Source organism: Channa argus, chromosome 4 (assembly GCF_033026475.1).
Source record: "Channa argus isolate prfri chromosome 4, Channa argus male v1.0, whole genome shotgun sequence".
Classification (NCBI taxonomy): domain Eukaryota; kingdom Metazoa; phylum Chordata; class Actinopteri; order Anabantiformes; family Channidae; genus Channa; species Channa argus.
The window spans coordinates 6,626,855-6,643,378 of record NC_090200.1 but is presented as its reverse complement, the minus strand read 5'-3'; the positions used below and the strand labels follow the sequence as shown (position 1 = coordinate 6,643,378).

At 39.6% G+C, this 16,524-nt stretch overlaps 1 protein-coding gene across 2 annotated transcripts in view; it reads right to left on the bottom strand.

Annotated features, from left to right (window-relative positions):
• Positions 1-16,524, bottom strand: part of LOC137126042 (neural cell adhesion molecule 2-like) — a 237,595-nt gene that overhangs the window by 4,014 nt on the left and 217,057 nt on the right. Inside the window, exon 16 of one of the 2 annotated variants that reach the window (XM_067502442.1) lies at positions 8,622-8,829. In XM_067502442.1, coding sequence (XP_067358543.1) covers positions 8,622-8,829 — 208 coding nt within the window. The remainder of the gene's footprint in view (positions 1-8,621; positions 8,830-16,524) is intronic. The other variant, XM_067502443.1, reaches the window with a different exon arrangement.

The following is a 16,524-nucleotide window of genomic DNA, read 5'->3' as shown; positions in this document are numbered from 1 at the left end:
AAGCCTGAACCCGTCTGCACATACGGTTTATGAAAGGCATGTTATTCATAACCTCATCTCTCTTTGGCCTGGATGCTTGGAGATCAAACATAAAATATGACCATTTTTTTTATATGCGCTCTTTTATCTAACACTAAGATGTCAGCAGGCGGAGGACAGAGCAGTGTCTGTTGCTTTTTGCTTAATTGTCTCACCAATTCATCAGGTATTAACACCAGTACAGTAAGTAGACAACTATTTTCGGACTTGTCTCTGAGTTTGCATCAAAATCTAGTTCTCAAAGATTTACGTTGTGTTTTAACCAAACTGTCCATTTACACATCAAGATACCTCACCAATCACATAACTCCGTATTTGGTCTATGGAAACAACAGCTCCTTCCATTTTAACCTATTAGTATGACTATAACCAGATCCTAAAATATCCTCAGTATTCTTGTTCCTCTCAGTTCTGGCTGCCCGCAGTTCTCTTTGCTTGGCTGGTTGTTGCTTTTTCAGTGCTGTGCTTTCATTCTCCCATCCTGTGTGGACCTGGACACCATTACCTCAGAGCTGCTCCCATTTGCTTTTGATTTGATTCATTTTGGCAGGGAGGAAAAAAAGAAATAAAATATACATGCACGTGTTATTAGGCATAAGCCATATGATTGGCTGACTGCCTGTTCTCAGACATGTTTGTTCACCTCATCTTCCACTAGTCTTCATCATCTCAGCTTTATCTTTATGTTAATCAGGGGAGAAGATGAAAGTCTAACAAGCCCGTGTTTCCACTGATATGATATATGAGAGCTTTTATCTGCATTTGGCACATAAAACCTCTTTATCCTAATGCAGTTAATGCAGTCACTGGGCAAAAGTCAGAATAAAATAACATAGTGTCACAGCATGATTTAAACAGTGGCAATTTCTAATATTAGGGAGGAGGTATATGATTCTTTTATAATGACTCACATTTCTTTTCAGATTTTACTCACAGTCACACAGACTTAGGACATTTAAAATAGCTCATAATTCGACAATAGCTATTTAAAAAGAGAACGATATCAATCTTCTGTCTGCGCTATCACAGGTGGTTCACTGTTGTTTTTATGCTACATCGACAGGGCACACGCACGCACCCCCCCCCCCCCCACACACACACACACACACACACAGATTTATCAGCTATTTCACTTTGTTTTGCTGTAGCCACCAGAATACAAAAGCCTAATCAAAACCCACTTATTAAAAAAAACAAAAATGTGCACAGACCATAGTTGTCTGTCCTTTGTCATTTAATTTTGAAAAGAAGGTACTGTGCTGAAAAGTGTTGACGCAAATTGTCCTTCAACAGAAATGTGCTCGTAACTAAACACTAAAAGTTCCAAATACAAAGAAAATAATCAGCTGTAGTGTTTTTGCACACAGGGGCTTAGAACTATTTCTTTTACAGTGCTTCTCTTAGAATTTGTTTAGAGTCACTACGGCAAATTAAGAAGAAACTGTCTGTTCTTTGGATTCACCTTATCTTCGCATGTGTGTCCCTTGTGTTTTGTTCATTCGCCAGGTAATTGTCCAACTGGGTCACAAGCAGAGAAAGCCGAGGTGCTGTGGACTTGATCCTGCTCCGTGTGCTTTAGGCTGTGCCAGGCTCACAGCTGGCTGGTATTAACACACTTTAGCTGAGGGCTACTCATTTCCTGAGTTCACAGGGTTGTGCTGCCGGTTGTTTTGTTGCATTTCAAGCTCCTGTTAATCATTCAGCGCTCATTCATCATCTTGTCTGAGATACATAAACCATCCATCAATGCTTTTGAGTTGGAGTTTCGCTCTATCCGTTGCATGTGCACGGTCTCATAGGCTCTGACTCAGAACAGACTCCAAATACAAAACAAAGTAACGAAATATTGAAAATACAATGACTGATGTGATAGAGTTTCATTCTTTTAATTCCGTTATTGTACCCGAATTATATATTATTTACAGTCCTATTGTGTGCCAGAGGAAAGTGTTTGTGTCCACTCGTGGTTAAAGGGCTATTTCACAATATTTTATTGCATAAAAAGGCAATTTTCACGTTCAAAACGCGGTCTTTACCAGCTCAAAGTCAGGAGGATGTTTACGAACTGAAAAGGAGTCATTTTGTGAGTGAGGTCATGAATGTAAAACAGTAGCCCTGCGTGATACTGTACCTAATCAGCCCAAATATTGCAATTGGCCAGAGGGGGTTCCCCTTTGGTTGATTGGTGGAGTCCCTGCACAGTTGAACCAATTTCATGTCCCATTAGCTTCATGCAAACCCAGATTGGACTTATGTTCACATGGGGAGGTTTTCTCAACATACGAGAAGGTCCTGCCGCTCACCGTTTCCATTTTCTTCACTGGGGATGGACTCAAGGGCATCGCAAATCCATTTACTAAGTCTAACGTATCGATACAGTTTGTCATTAAAAAGCTGGTGATTGACAGAAGCACACGGGAGCTGAAGCTGAAGCTGACCAATGAAGCGTCAGTAATCTAAATATAACACACTCTTTACTTTCTTGTTCACAAGTTTTTCAGCTTTTACTCGTGCGTGTAACTGGATATTTAATCAAATGCAACAATACACACTGACCTCCTGTGTTTGCTCCACTCAGTGTCATTTTTCAGTCTAGGGCATTAAGGCAGGAGTTTCGAATCACATGCACATCTTTAACACACATCTATAACAGCTGATCAAAGCCCCCAGTCCCATTGTAAGCTCTTCTGTTTCACTTTGGGCAAACAGAGCTGTGGAGAGTGAATAACGTAAAATAACTAATTCATAGGTGGCTGCAGAGGCTAGTAGCTTATCTAATGTAATTATTTTAATTACAACAATTCATATGTAATGATACCAATGCATGTGAGGCATTTAAAAGTCAGTTTGAAGTAAATTAAAAAGAAATAAAAATCAGAATTTTTAGTACTTGTAGATTTAACCCAAGTAAAAGCGCGTGAAATAATAACTCTGGAAATCTGCTTGACAAATTCAGGAACAAACTACAACATAACAAAGCAGATACACAAAAACACCAGCAAACAGCGCTAAGTACGTCCTGTTAACTCAACTACCGTGTATTACTACTATATATTTTCAGTGTCTGGTTCCACTTGATGAGATCATTGTTAACGGATCCATTTTTATCCTGCGGTCGATGTGCCAAAGGAAACTGTAGAACAATTCACTTACATAAATACAGGTCGAGTGATGTGACTGTTAGTGCTGCCAGTGAAATCAATTAATGAACAAAAACATTAATGAACATATACACTGTTCAAAGCCAAGCTGAAAACTATTTTTGTCCAGTAAATGGTCAAGACTGCAGGCTGCAGTGAGGGAGACACTTGAGCTGTGCTGGGTGTACGTACATGAGATGCCTATGTCTCACATCTGAAATCTGAATCTGAATTAAAAACAAAAGAGCCAAATTAGTAGAAAGAGTCTGTCTGATTTTGATGATGGATGGATGACTCCTTTGTATCCCAGCTATACTCTCAGTCATCAGCTGTCTAGACAAGTTTGTTTGTATAGTTTGAACCAAGCTGTAGTGTCAGCAGACGTGTGATAACCAATTCAGGTTTAATTCAGGGCTAATCAGGATGTGGGTTTTCCCTTAAACACCGGGGGAGATACCATAATAGACTCACTTTTTGTGCATTACTGTCTCTTTGTCTTCTCACCTCTACTGGACTCATCACCGCACAGCCTCAGGAGCATACGCTATGTATGCACACACATACACACACTCCCTCAGAAGTTACATTTAAAACAGTGTTAGGGACACAAAGCAAACAGAACTGCCACTGGGTCTCTGACAAGCCTCTTTGATTATGCTGCAAGAGCCAGCAGCTGCGGGCACCTGATGGTGGGCCGGGGGGGATATCAGAGTGTGTATGCAGATGCGTGTTTGTAATCTGTAAGCTTCTAAGTGACACCAAAGCACAGCATGGGTGACTTGTTCTTTCCTTTGCTGACGTTAATTAAGCACAAGGCCATCTATGGCAAAGCACAAAGGCTCGCTCCAGTCCCTGCCTTACAGAGATAAATCAGGTGGCCTGGGGTCTAAACCACAGCAAGTCCCGAGGGCGTCTGTTTACACTCTTATCTAAATCTTTAGATTTGCATTTATATTCTTCAGCATGTACATTTGATCATAGCTGACACCCGCGATCTTACAGAGTGAACAGGGGTCTTAGTCAAGGACGTTTTGACAGAGCTGCGTATGGACACTTCTCCTGGCAACGCAGAGACATTATTGCCTCACACAGAAACATGCTTCTGTTTTCATGACCTCAATCTCCAAGGGCAAACACATGCATGTCTTTTTACCTTCTACAAAGTAAGGTGTAGTCACTTCAAACCCTTTTCCCTTTTTGAGAAACACCACTTTTTCTACTTGCTCTGGAGTAGTGCAATACTTCTACTTCTGAGGCCCCAGAAACGTAATTTAACTGCTGTCTGTATGTCAATAACACAAACGGCATTGTCTCCTATCCTGTAATGATTTTTATCATTACAGGATTTTAATTTTTTGACTAGTATTGCACAGTGAGAAGGAATGCTTAGGCTTGCACAATAAAATGAAATGTAGCACAAAATGTGAAAGCAGTAATTACAGTAGGGCATCTAATCACGGATGACTGGCCAAAGTAGTTACATTACATTTTAATTAAATCACTTTGCCTTTAACATTATTTTCTGCAACACAAGATCCAAAAAACGAGATACGAGCACCCTTCCACGTAGTGTAGTGTAGTGTACTTAGTAGTAGTCAAAGTAGTGAAATGCGAGTAGTTAAAGTAGTAATATGTGTTTTGCAGTTTGTTGCTAGTAATTCAACCACATGTATATTTGCATAATGATTCAAGTAGGTAAATTACTTTTGACCATTTTTTGTCTAGTTCACTACTATATGAAAGTACAATTTGGGGCTAGAAACATAAAGATTTAATTTGATCCTATTTTATTTTTTAAGGGGAATTTCATCTAGCTTGAGATGCGTTTATTGTTAATTCCCCTCTGAAAAATACTTACCTACCTAATACCTACAGTCTTTATATAAATGTCTTAATTTGTAAAACTAAACTAGCATATTAAGTGTCAGTTATCTGGCTAACTGAGTAATCCTGGTTGGTGTATACCTCCACCTGGACTCTAGTCTACCTCATTATGTGGACGCTGTCAAACGGACAGAGTACCAAGTAATGGAGACAGTATTGCTAAATTCAGAGATAAGACAAAGAAATTGACAAAATCATTCTCGCAGCTACTTTAGAACATGGCATCTAAAATGAATGAATCAGAAAAAATGCTGGCACATTGAAAAACATGATAAATATGACTAAAGTTAAAGTTCAATTCAAAAATCTTGATTTTTCCTTATTGTTGTAGGAATGTTATCTTCCAATGACTGTGGGATATCAGAGCCTTAACTTTATTCTAGCCCTCACTATTACATATATTTTTTTTCAATCCACAGAGTAACAAGACACAAAAAAAGTCTGCAAGCCTCTACGCTCACCTCCTGAGATCTGAGTAAAGAAACTATTCACCGACGTCAGTGCAAACCTCTCCTGCATCACTGAGCATTTAAAATGTCATTGTGTCATAATAGCGTATCATATTGTGACAATTTAGTTCTCAGAGTCAGAGAGTAAAGTAACACTGTCCCTGAGGTGGTTGCTGGGAGGTTACTCAAGGACCAGACAGGTGCACAAATCTATTCCTGGATCACTGATTGACAGGATGGGACTGTATTTTCCATTGTGACTGTCACCAGCAGTGAATATCAAGTAAAAACAGAGGCACAGAATTAAAAAAAAAAAAAAAATGGGTACAGCATAAAAATTATAGATACTATAATGACTAATAATACCTTTTTTGACTCCCTTCATTTTTACTGCTTAGATGTGTGTAAGTTAAAATTAAATTTTATGAAAATGTATGTTTAAGTTAATAAGTGGTCAAGGATCAAGCCTTTGTCCATATCTCCACTGGCACCACAGCAGACACCTGAGAACTTACACTGAAACCAGGACGTAAGGACCAGGTTCTGATGCCGATTCTTTCAACTTTGCCTGAGAAAACTGCAAAGCCCAGAGTGTCCTTCCTGACCTTGGCACAATTTGCCAGATTCATATTAGAAACAGACCCACATATTCTCCAACATCGGTGGGTCCTGGTTTGATTTGGACTTAAAACCGTTTCCGGCTGAGCTTCGGTACCATATCATGCTGAGAAAACATGCAGTGAAGACTGTTCTGAAACCAGCTGAACCCAGAAACCTCGGGCTTTAAAATGTATAAGGTCAGAACTACACCACTTGCAGAGTTGCCCTTCTAGTCGAATACCAGCCCCCACCCATGGCAACAGCCTCTGATCTGTGCCACTTATCTACTTCCCAATTTAAAGTTTACCTCATGCTATTTATCACTGTGTACACGCTTTCCCATTTTGTTATTGATATTGTTGTGCACGGTTTGCGGGTCTTAACAACTTATTACCCTTCAGGACCTTCAGACTTGCACTATTGACATTTTCCAAACTCAATACGAGTGTTTGAGCTTTGCATTGTCTCATTGCATTTCTACTACTGCCACTTCAAGCAGCAGAACCTGAAGGTTTCAACAATTTATCCATAGATTTTAAGGATTTGTTTTGACCGCTCTGTTTGTGTGCTAACTAGATTTGTTGCACTGCTGCACATGGTGTGGCTCAGGTAGGTGGGAGACATTTCCTGTGCATTATTCACATACCCCTGGTTGGGAAGAACCTTTGTACATCATATATGCTAAGGTGAAAACTGAGCAAATACAAGGGAAAAGTTGGTTAAAATTGTGCAGTGAAACTTATTATAAACCTTTATTCTATAAAATAGATCATTTAGATAACTGGTTTCAAACTAATTGCACTTCACAGAAGTAAAAGTTCTGGAGTAAGTGCAGGAGTAAACCCTGGTGGCCTGGACGTTAAGGTGCTGGCCTTGATCTGCAACATCTGATTTTGACCAGCCCTTTGTCCTATGTCATTTTCTATCCCTCTCTCTCTCTCTTCTCTCTTTCTGTCATCTTTATAGTGTTGCATAAATTGCCCCAAAATAGCAATAAAAGGATCATTTGGATCCCCGAGATCCATCTGAATGAGTTATGTACAGTTGTGCCCCTGCATCTCGGCAACATAGCTTCAGGAGAAAATTATAAACCCCGTGAACGATGCACAAAAACTCTAATAGTAAGACTTGGCTCATAAAGGAAATATAGAGCGGCCACATTTGCCTGTCAGAAGCATCTTGCACCTCTCTGCTGTGCAGAATGTATGTCTGTGACACTGTTTTTATTTGTGACACGACTGAACTGAATTATCAATCCTAATATATCCATAAAAGAAGTTCTAGCAGTAACACACAGTGCAGCTTCAGAGAGACTGTAAAAGCCAGTGTGAGTTGTTGCTCCTGTGCCGGCTCTAACATAAAACTGACGCAGATTCTGCATGCTGTCTGGGCAGCCAGTCACTCAGCCCTCCAGCACTTTGAGCTTAGTGACTCAGCAAAAGTCAGCCCCCCCACCCCCTCCTCCTGTTCCTCTGTGCCCTCTTTCTGCATCCTAGACACTGGGCTGGCATGCTGACAGCTTTAACACAAAAATGGCACTGCTGAGGCCAATGAATCAGACTCTGTGGGTGCTATCTCACAAAACCTTGGTTTGGCTCGCACCCTGCATAACATAGTACAGGGCCTAAATCTGAAAATCGATTGTACTATGAATTTCGTGGGGGAAGGCTTTCAAACGGCTTACCATCTGATGAGAGTGAAAAGAGGCAACGCATGTGTCCTACACACGCACTTATGGGAGAAATGTGTGCGTTCACTCATACTAGTTGCATGCATACATTACAGAAACACAAAGACAAACACACAAAAACAAAGTGAGGCAGGTTAAAATGTCACAGTGTGTATTACAGAAACTGTTCCACATGCACAATGTGAATGTACACAGACGCACAATGCATGCAAATGAGACACTTCAAAGGTGAACTCACTGCACATTTTATGGAACGCACTGATGTTAGTTGAATAAGACAATCAAAAACATACTGTGTTGGAAAGGGTGGTTGGGCGGCTGTTGTAGGTGTACCTACAGTAAATGGTAAAAAGAAATCTCCTTTTCTCATTCACAGCGAATAGTTAAGACTACACAATTACTCGATTCATAAATATTTGAAAGGTGAAGCTTAATCTTGCAAGATGAGTCGAAGACAAACGGATCACAATTTATGACCCTTTTTTTTTTTAAAGTAATAGGTCAAAATCTTTAACAAAATATCACTGGCACCTTTTAACAGAAGAAATTAAAATAGCAAAGTGTTCTATCTGTGTAAAGGTGGTTATATAACATATTGGAGCTATTGTCTTGACATGTTGCATAAGTTTGTATTCAACCAGTCAGGTATATTATACAGCACAAAACAGTAGCTGCTAGAGTGATCCCATGTAACCCACAAGCATCAAGATACACCCACAGCAGATGCTCCCTCTGCAAGCATGAATGACCTGGTGGCTCACAAACACTTATATTGGTATGATAGAAATTAAAGTAAATTATATAAATAAAAGAACTCACAGGTAGGCAGCCTTGCCCTCCTCTATTTCTTTGCCCTTGCCGCTCGTGGCCGTTTTCTTGCTGCACACGGTGCGCGTGATGCACATCAGCAGGCCGCAGTGACGCAGGAAGAAGCAGCTGACGTCCACCAGCACGAGGAGCAGCAGCAGCGCTCCCAGGCCCAGGCCCACCACCGCCCCCAGCCCCAGGCCGCTGAACAGGGATTCTGCTAAGGCAGTGAAACACACACGCAGACACACGACACACAAAAAGACGAAAACACTGTTAAAAATTTGGGTTCAGGAGTTTGTACACAAGCGTGTCCACAGTCTGGATGTCTGCTGAGACGAGGACTGAGCGTCAGTTGAAGGTCAGCTTCTTGCAGTGCCCCCCTACATTTTTACACGGAAGGTTTTAAGCCGCTGTAAGCGTAAGGCTAGAAAACCAGAATCCAAACAAGAGCACACTCACCTCAAAAAACTTATACTGTGGTTACTCTCTAAACCAGTTGAAGGTCAATGAATTCCTGTGGAGCCTGTTGGAGAGTTTCCAACACGTAGATAAATCCTAATCAACAACACCTCGACTCCACACAATCCTCAGTGGAGGATCTTATTAGCGTGAATCCAGCAAATCTTATTCATAACGGATCAATTCCAGACTTATGAAGCCCTATTTTGCTATACAGTAAATAGAATAAACGTTTCAAAGACTTAAATAAATGAGGAAAAGAGGATCTACGGCTTTCTGAAACAGGTGGAAAAGGCTTTACTGGGTGATTTATTTGTATTATCAAAAGCTCTGTAGTTTCCTATCTGTTTAAGAACTTTAAAAAAAATGCACTAATCTTCTGCCAGAATTTATTCATGAGCATTTTATCTGAAACTACACAACAAACCCCTTTTCTTTTTCTGTTTGCCCCCAGGCTCTGCATCTACTGTTCCGTCTCTATGATGTGCCAGCTGTCAACATTTGTGTCTCCACAAGTACAGGGGTTAGTGTACACTTCTTTAGCTGTATGGTATCACACTGCAGCTCAAGGTAGCAAGCATCAGCATTGCCGCGCTGATGCTTCAGCCTCTCAAGTCCACTGGGCGCCGCCTATTTCGTAGCTCGCAGTGCTAAACAGATACACATGGGAAGCAGAGTAAGAATTTTCAGCTAAAAGTTAAAACAGTTTCTTTCATAGCGGTCAGCAGTCTAAAACACATTGAGCTCTCAGCTCAGTTGGGAACAAGCAGCGGGGCCTGCTTTCAATTGAAAGTAATGAGAAAATGAAGGCATTGCAGTAAAGAGAGGCTCCCAGTGGGCACAGCTGAATAGAGTTGTGCCCTTAAGTGATCCTAGGGTTGAGCAAACTGAACATCCACTGTAGGATCAGTGCTGACAGCTGGAGGTCAGACCTTGCCAGGCGTAATCAACAACGGAAGAGTGAGAGCGAATGAACTTTTCTACTTAAGAATGCTTTCATAAGGGTGTTCAGTAGACTGTGAGTTAAAAAGGGGGATCAGACATTAATATGAAGGTGTAAGCGCCCAGAGACAGCGTAGTGGGGAAGTCTGGCACCTCGAAATCCCCCAGTGAACAAGGACCAAATGCTGTAGGAGCTTCTCTGTACTGACTGCTTACTTCTGTGTGGCAGTGGATAAACGTGAGCTGAATGCAGTGGGGGTCTCCAGTCAGTTTTTCTACATTACCAACTACACACTGTATACTTTAGATTAAATGAAATTGAATAAAATAAAAATGTCATTTAAACCTCCAAGGAGCGGGTTCGGCTTCCAGTTGAATCCTCACAAAACTCTGACAAACCATCTACTGCAAGATTCCAGTACAACTGCAATTTGTGATTGTTCCAAAACAGTAACTGAACAGTGAGGGTCTGTTGTCCTACTTTTTACGGTGGGTCTTACATCCTTTGCACTAGTTGGACCACTTTTGGTTGTTTTTCAGTTAATTTGGCGTGTTTAATCGGTGGTGGTCTGGTCGATGAAATCAGTCTGTCTGTAGTGAACAAGAATGGTGTAAAAAGTCTGTGGCTGGGTGTCTCTGCACTTGCACCAACTCTGGTTTTGGTATTAAGTTCCAAACAGATAAACTGTTTATTTTACTTTAATTTACTTGTATAAGGTTAGTTCCCAGAAACTTAAAATGAAAGCAAGAAGCTATGTAGCAGAAACTGAATTTCCTTGCCTGTATGGATGGAGAATGTAGGCTGGATCCAATTTTCATTTCCATAATGTAGCTCAATAGCATGTTTCATTAGACAAGACTTGCCAACCAAATTGTCCATATGTTTTCCAGTAAACTCCACATTTTCAGTGCCTTATGTCGATGTAAAACATTGGTGACAATGATCCGATCATGGGTGAAAACAAACCGCGAGTACTGTCTATTGCTTAGTTTAACTTTGATCCCGACCATCTGAGTTTAAAGCCTGACTTTAAGAGTGGATTTAGTTGAACCCTTCCATTGCAGGAATTATAACAGCAGAGCCCAGTTTTAGCATAGTGCAACAGAGTGTTATTCCTGCACTGTCTTGACTGAAAAGAGCTCAAGTTAAAACCAACACTTGGACCTCAAACTCGCTTTCATTTTAAATCCATTGTGCAGAGTGTGAGTTCTGAGCCAACTACAAATATGTGACAACCTGCACCACAATGGAAGCTGCAGCTGTGTCACAAATGACACTCATGTCAGTTACTTTGTTCTTGACTTAGAGCTGAGACTGCAGACAGTGGAGACTGGCAGAGAGTCAAAGCACAGAGAGACAAACAGAGGCCAGGGTGAACCTTGTGGCTTAAAGGACTAATTAAATCACTTTGCGTTTTCATGAATCTGGGCATGTGGAATTTGAAACTTGTAGACTGGATCAATATTTTCTCAAAGCCACAGGCAAATGTTTTGTGTCTCACCTTCTGACAGCTTATCTGAGTTAATTTGGCGGCTAAAGCCACAGACTCAGAGGTGGGAAACAACAGCCCTCCTGAAGCGTCCCCATATTCCAGCAGAGACAGAACAATAGTCCTTTATTTGAGCCGTCCATCGAAACACTTCTGTGGCCTTAAGCTTTAATAGGAGTCTTACCATATTCACATTACGTAAGGCCCTTGTCTCTTTGTCTGCCTTCATCACAGTGCTAATCAACTAGCATGTAAATAACTGTAGGCGTTTTTTTAAATAAAACAGTGAACCGCAAAATGGTTGTAGGTTGACCTGATGACACCTTAATGTACAAGCATTTACTTTTAAATTGAAAACTAATAGAAATCTTTTTTTTCATTTGAAGGACGCCCAAAGTATTTAGGAGGGCCCGGGTTTTATTAAATTGCCATTTTCTGGGATGCCAGCAAAGCTCTTACCCTGAAAGACGGAAATCCATAAACATCAGTCTTTCATCGGATAAGGAGTATTACTCTAAAGTGCTTAGCTGCAGCCTGACAGTTTGGGGCTGGATTGATATGTTACATGCTTGTTTTCTTGTAGCCATTTTGCCAGCCATGCTATTAGACTGATTCCCAAGTTTGGATGTAATTTAGAAAAAGAGCCCCCTGAAAAATACATTACTGCCTGAAGGAGCACCTACATGGTATAAATCAATATTTGCACCTACTGTCGTCAATATATTAAGACAATGCATCAAAGACATGGATGAAGTGTAAAATAGGAGGAACACTAGACGAACACATTTATACAATAGAAAACATAAAAGTGCAACAACAAAAGACAAAGAGCTGCATGATTTCATAAAAACAAAGTGACATTTCAATGTTTTTCTAAAGTGACACATTTTTCATGTCTTTTGTGTTTCTGATAAATACCCGTTTCATTTCATTTCAAAAAGCTACTGTGTTTATCTAAGTGTATTTGCCTGTGTTTCCTGATTGGTTAAAATGTTTTCCGAAATGTCACAGTTTTTTCCCATAATGATGTTGTGTTTTCTATGTTTTAAATGTGTGCGGCCCAGGCTTGTTGTGCCCGATACCTTCGAACCGACGCTCATAAAAATCTGGTAAATGTCATAGTTTATTTAATGTCACTTTACCATACAGTATGTAGTGATACAAAAGAGAGCTAAAGCCGTGACGTCACACCGAGATCAGCTTTTGTTCCATTAGCTTTAGGGACTTTTGTCTGAAAACGTCAATACTGAACACTGTTCATTCTTCTGTCCTGCTGTTATTCTAAAAATGTCTGAGCCTGACTCAACCCCTTTGACTCACTCGTGGACTCTTTTGTTGAGTCATTACCCTGCAGTGCTCTGGGGCTGATGGCCACTCCTGAATAAAGCAACTAATGCAATATTAAATTAAATCATGTTAAAAAATCAACCTTATCTGGAAATACAATACTTAGTAAGCTGCATGACCAATCCCTGTCTTCTAGAAATTACATCTATGTATTAGTAAGTAAGTATATAAGTAAGTGGTTAATTAATCTGGTCGCAATTATAATTTATTTAAAATGTTCCACAAAATAATCAAATAAACACAATCTCTAGTAGATGTATGGTTTTAGTTATTAAAGTTACTTGTGTCACACACAACAAAATGTTTCAACTCCTCAGTGGTAATTATGTCATAAGGTTGAGGTGATTAATGGCTGTTTTTTTTTTGTTTTTTTAATTGTGTCACTGATTATGTACCAAGTACCTTGTGCATCCATGCACTAAACATGGGGTTATTAAATGCCCTGGTGCCTTTATGATTTGTGAATGGAGAACTATACATGTAGCGGTTGCAAAAGGTACAGAATGTAAAGTAACCGGAGGAAATGCTTCAGTGTTGTCTTCATTGCCTTCAGTATTTTAGCCTGGATAGTTTTTAATCTGCATTATTCTTTGAACCAGAAACAAGATGAAACAGCTCAGATCTCTGCATAAGGAATTAATGCATGAAAAGCCGCTTACATTTAAATGTATTAAACTGAGATGAAACAGCAAAGTGCGTGAATACAGGTGAAACTAGCAGCCAACTTGTCTTCCAACAACTAAAACTTTATGATGTAAGGAAATCTACAAACAGAGGAAAGATTGTGCACATACAAAAAACATTATTTGGCTCTATCAGAAAATAGGCAGCGATGTTCTTCTGCTCATGTACTAAAGATGCAAGAGGCAACAGTGGCTGTGAAAACCATCCTCTGTAATAACCCACAGGTTAGAGTGATAAATTGCCTACAGGGCTTTAAGGACCAAAGCTGTGTATAAATCCCTTTTAAGATAAAATCTAATTGTTATGGGCAGAAAAGGAGATTTTATCCCCTTTTCTAAGAATTATATATCTATATGATTATATATATATATATATATATATATATATATATATATATATATATATATATATATACCTGTGTCTGAAGACAAAATTATTCCAACTTTATGGGCAACAGTGTTTATATTTATTTATTGTATGGAGATTTAAAGCCATTTTTCATACTCAAAAAAAAAAAAAAAAAAAAAATCTGTATACTCACAAACTTTCACGTGCACGTTTATGTGCTTTAAATTCCCATCTGGGGAGAGGAATGGGTTATGCTGTGGTATTTTCCTTTGATTTACATACTCTACTTGTCATCATACAAATAAACTTTAGATGCATAAAGAGTGTGACGCAAATTTCTCATGGAAATACTCTAATTTATCAGAGTGAAGAATTACCAATGGTGGTACTTAAATCAAGATGAAACCTTCTTGTATTCATTACTTTAGTCGAAACTTTTCAAGCCATGCGTGAAAAAGGCACCGCCTGGACCTTTTATGAGATAAGTTGCTTGTTACCTGTAAAAATCGTACATTACTGACCCCCAATAGGCTTTTGGTGGAATTTTTGCCACAATTTAAACTCCAGGGGGAAAATCAAGCTCCTGCTGTCATGTGTGTCTTGCAGTTGCAACATTTTTTACATGTCCTCTTTGTGTTATGAATATCTGTGTTTTCATTTTAGTTTATTATGTGTCCCGTCTCCCCCCACCCCCGAAAAAGATCCTGAGAAATAGGGAGTGTATCTTCATTGTTCCACTGGAAAAGCAGACAGAGATCTGTCCTCTGTGGTGACTCAGCTGTCCCCCTGTATCTATTAAACTGTCCATACTGCCGTCCCCATTTCATGCTCTCTTGCTGGAGGTCAATCTAGTATAAACATCAACTGACAGCAGGAACTTTATTGTGCTTGGCACTGTCATTGCTTCTGTACTTTGGACTGAGGGTAATAACTGATTGTCGTCCAAGTATGTTTGTTTATGCCAAAAAGCAAATATTGGCAATTAATTTATGGCTCAAAAGCCCCAATATCAACTTAGTAATGCCTGATATACATAATTCATGGACTCCTATCAGAGCATTAATCTGTATTAATCACTATTTTCTTTATTCATTCTCGCTCGGTTTTCGTAAAGGGCTGTCAATCTTAGTCTTCATATACTTTATACTTCTTTATGGCATTGTTATTGCCATGTTGTTTCATGTGTTATATAGAGACATATGCCGTATATTGTCCGGTCAAGGTTATTGGTGGGCACACGCTTCTTTAAAACATAATCAGAGATGATTAATGACATGAAGCTTGGAGGCGGAGAATTATCAGTATGGATGGATAATTGTAGTGCTTTATGAAGCCAGGTTGTGATTACTGCCATATTAATATATATTGTAAAACCACCATGCACAAGTAACAAACTAAGTGTATCCAGTCTCACTATTCGCCATCATGTTCTCAAAGCTGCTTGGAAATCACTAATTTGTTTTGTTTGACTAAAGTTTTCCCAAACTCTTATTCTTGATTCACAGTGGTCATTAATTCTTATTTTCCTGCTCTATTAACCCTTTTAACTGACTTCTTGTGATTACCAGTTGATATATAGGCCCATTAGCTGTATCAATGAATTGCTAGAGATCCAACTTGTGAAGCACCTGAAGCAATTCATATACATCTCACTTTGACAATGTAAACTCATTAGGCCAGAGCAGTGATTGACTGTCTCTCAATTGGATCTAAGAGGAAGTGACTCGATTAATGACGACCAAATGGGCGTTCATCGATTGGGTAGGTAGCAGGTGCTAATCTGCGGGGGGGAATAAACATAAACATTTGTTAGGAGCCTTCCTATGGTCTCGCTTTGGGATGTGATGAGGACTCCTGATAGGGAAAGTCTGTCTGAGGAGGCCCTCAGAGAATTAAATATAATCATTAAATCCTGCGTAGTTTGAAGGAGAGTGATGAGTCCTTGCATACTGTCCATTTCCAAGGAGGAGGAAGATGAGTTGTGATGCGACTCGAGTGCACTTAGGAGTCAGTGTAGAGCATATGAAAAACCATGGCAAATTACTCTTAACTTAAAAGTACATAAAATCCTTAACAATGAACCTTAAAAGACTTCAAAGAAGTGTTGTCCACTTTTCTGTAATTGCTGCTGTCTGGAGTTACAGCCTATTTCAGGGGTAATTCAAGTAGCTCTCCCTCGAGCTTTGTAGTTGAATACAAGTTTAAACAGCAAAGCAAGACACGCATTTGAATGCATGAGTCACACTTTACAACTCTTAACTATGCCCCGACACAAAGTAGACCTTCAACAAGGTGTCAGTACTCAGGCTTCATAGTACAGTCAAGTTTTCTCAGTGTGAAGTCTGCAAAACTTCTCAATCCTTCTCTAAACTACATTTATTAGGACCAATCATCGGGCTTTCATAAATCTGTCTAGAAACTGCAGAAAAATAAGCCCAGAGCTGGACTGAGAAACATCTCATTTTCAGGTTTTATTCAGCATCAAAGTAATCCATTAATACTCGTGTGTATAGTCATAAAGTGCTAATACCTAATCCAGCATACTTTTCATTGTGCCAATTTACAAAGATGTACACAAGGGTTCAAAGCTAATCACAAACGATGCAGGAAGATTTATATTTGTAATTTTTAATTTTAGGAAA